Source organism: Hydra vulgaris, chromosome 03 (genome assembly GCF_038396675.1).
Source record: "Hydra vulgaris chromosome 03, alternate assembly HydraT2T_AEP".
Lineage (NCBI taxonomy): Eukaryota > Metazoa > Cnidaria > Hydrozoa > Anthoathecata > Hydridae > Hydra > Hydra vulgaris.
In genome coordinates this window covers 20210371-20212500 of record NC_088922.1, presented here as the reverse complement: position 1 = coordinate 20212500, position 2130 = coordinate 20210371, and the positions used below count along the sequence as shown (strand labels likewise).

Below are 2130 nucleotides of genomic sequence, written 5' to 3'. Positions count from 1 at the left end.
TTTACGTTATTGAATTGACAATAAGCAAAATATTTAATTATTAATAAAATGTTTCGTGTCCAACGTCAGAACCGATTTTAAATAGAATAGAATGAGACGATCGAATTTTTTATTGATCGAAGCTATTTAGAATCGAATTCGAACTTTCTTTGTTATGATAGAATCATTTACAGTTGAATTTTTTGGATCGAATTTTTTTAATTAACTTATTAAAACTTATTTCAGTCGAATAATATAGAACCACCATCTTGAGCTGAATCTTTTAGAATCGAATCAGTTAAACAAATAAAAAATTTAATGTATGCAATAGTACATTAAATAAACATATTTATAAAATCTGCTGTTGGTCCTCTGCATACTGGACAGTAATTAATAGAACTACTTTGAACAGCTTCAGCACATCGCTGGCACAAGCAAAGATAGAGGCAAGGAAAAACAACAACTTGAAGATTGTTGACGATAAAAACTTTGCAGACATTTTCAATTGGTCTTTCCACCACAGCAGCTTGTCCATTTGATTGAGATTCTTTATCAATAGTTTGTTCCTAAAAAAAGTGTAAATATAAAACGTCTAACTAGTAGATGGTCTTCACCTGTCTAAAACAACAACAACAAACCCCTAACATGAATACAATGAAGTAAATACTTTTTGTTTATTGTTAAAAATTGTAATTAATTATCTAATCTGTTCAATGAATTCTTGAACTTCCTGATCACTTGGCATTTTCATACCGTTGCAGAGGAATGATGCAGCTTCAAGAAATTTAGTTGCAGTCCATTCACCACTTACAAGCTTTTCTTCGTACCAATGAAGACGCTCATGCTGCCTTTGACGATCTTGACGCAGATCTTTTCTAGGTTGGGAACCATTTCGGATCTGGAGTATCTCAACTTCCATTGGATAGACTACTTATTTAAAATTGATATTTTAAAGATAGTTTTAAAGATAGGATCTCAACTGATGCATCAAAACACTAAAGTGTTATTATATAAAGACTTACATTTTGTTCAAGCTCGTCCAAGAAACGCTAAAACCCAGGGTGTGCTGTCATTGAACGATTCATCTTGGAGTGTAAAGATTTAGACACGTTGTTAGTACGATGACGCAGGCTATGAACAGAAAACATCTCAGGACATTTTTGGAGCATCCAATACCTTTCGTAATACTGAACAAACTTTTTCATTTTTTCTTTAACAGCAATGTCACTGTGATGGTTGGCTTCAGCTTTTAGTTTGTCAACTTCAGGTCTTACTAAATTGGGTGGTAGCAAGCACATGGAAAAAAACTTATGACACCATTTTCTGATGATTGGGTCATTGTTCCCTGTGTATTCCGCCTGCAGACCAATGGCTTTAATCTTTTTGAGAACTGCTTGGGCATAATGAAACCTGCAACCGGTTACTCTTATGTTTGGAAAAACAGATTTGGCAGAGTTTCCGATGGCAGTTTCATAGTCAGCCATCACAGTCTGTGGCACTAAAGTTGGAGAAAGTTCGCAAAATTTTTTAAAAACACGTAGGTTGAGACCTTCTTTTCGTCCAGTCATTAAGACATGCAGAACAGGCACAATCATTGTTCCTAACTTCAGTGAAATATTGAACAGCTGACCACCATGGAAGATGGCAGGAACCACACAAAATGTAGCATCAACAAACAGTTTGATATTGAAATGAATTATAGACTAAAAATGATTTACCTGACAAATATGTCAGCAGTGTTGAAAAACAAAAGAACAAAGTTAGTTAATCCTCAAACTCTTCAAGGCCTTTGTAGATGTTAGAAAATAGATTGGGCTTCAACATGTTTAGAACTGCTTCATTTGGAGATTTAGGGTTTGTGTTGTAGCGACTTCTTCGTGCACTCTGTAGAATTTGTTTACAGTTTCTGAAAGTAAGTGCTGCCTTATCACCTTCATTTGAGGACTGGATGACATTGTTGTAGATTTCACGCAAAGGTAGCTGTGTAGTTGAAGCCATGTCTTGTATTTTCTCAAGAGCTGGAAGGTTATCAAAATTTTGGGGCCTAGTTCCACAAGTGTGACCATGTATGGTCTCAAGTAAATTAGTTAACAAAACTATTTTTGTAATTCCGTCACAAAGATGACGGTGCTTACACTTGAGATACATAAA

General features: G+C 34.9%; 1 protein-coding gene across 1 annotated transcript; it reads right to left on the bottom strand.

Annotated features, from left to right (window-relative positions):
- Positions 1-1028: 1028 nt before the first annotated feature.
- LOC136078538 (uncharacterized) lies at positions 1029-1574 on the bottom strand. The gene has a single exon (XM_065794316.1). The coding sequence runs from the start codon at positions 1572-1574 to the stop codon at positions 1029-1031; it is 546 nt and encodes a 181-aa protein (XP_065650388.1).
- Positions 1575-2130: the final 556 nt, after the last annotated feature.

Bases quoted from the DNA above. Each gene is read 5' to 3' on its own strand.
- LOC136078538 (XM_065794316.1), bottom strand. From the start codon at position 1,574: ATGATTGTGCCTGTTCTGCATGTCTTAATGACTGGACGAAAAGAAGGT.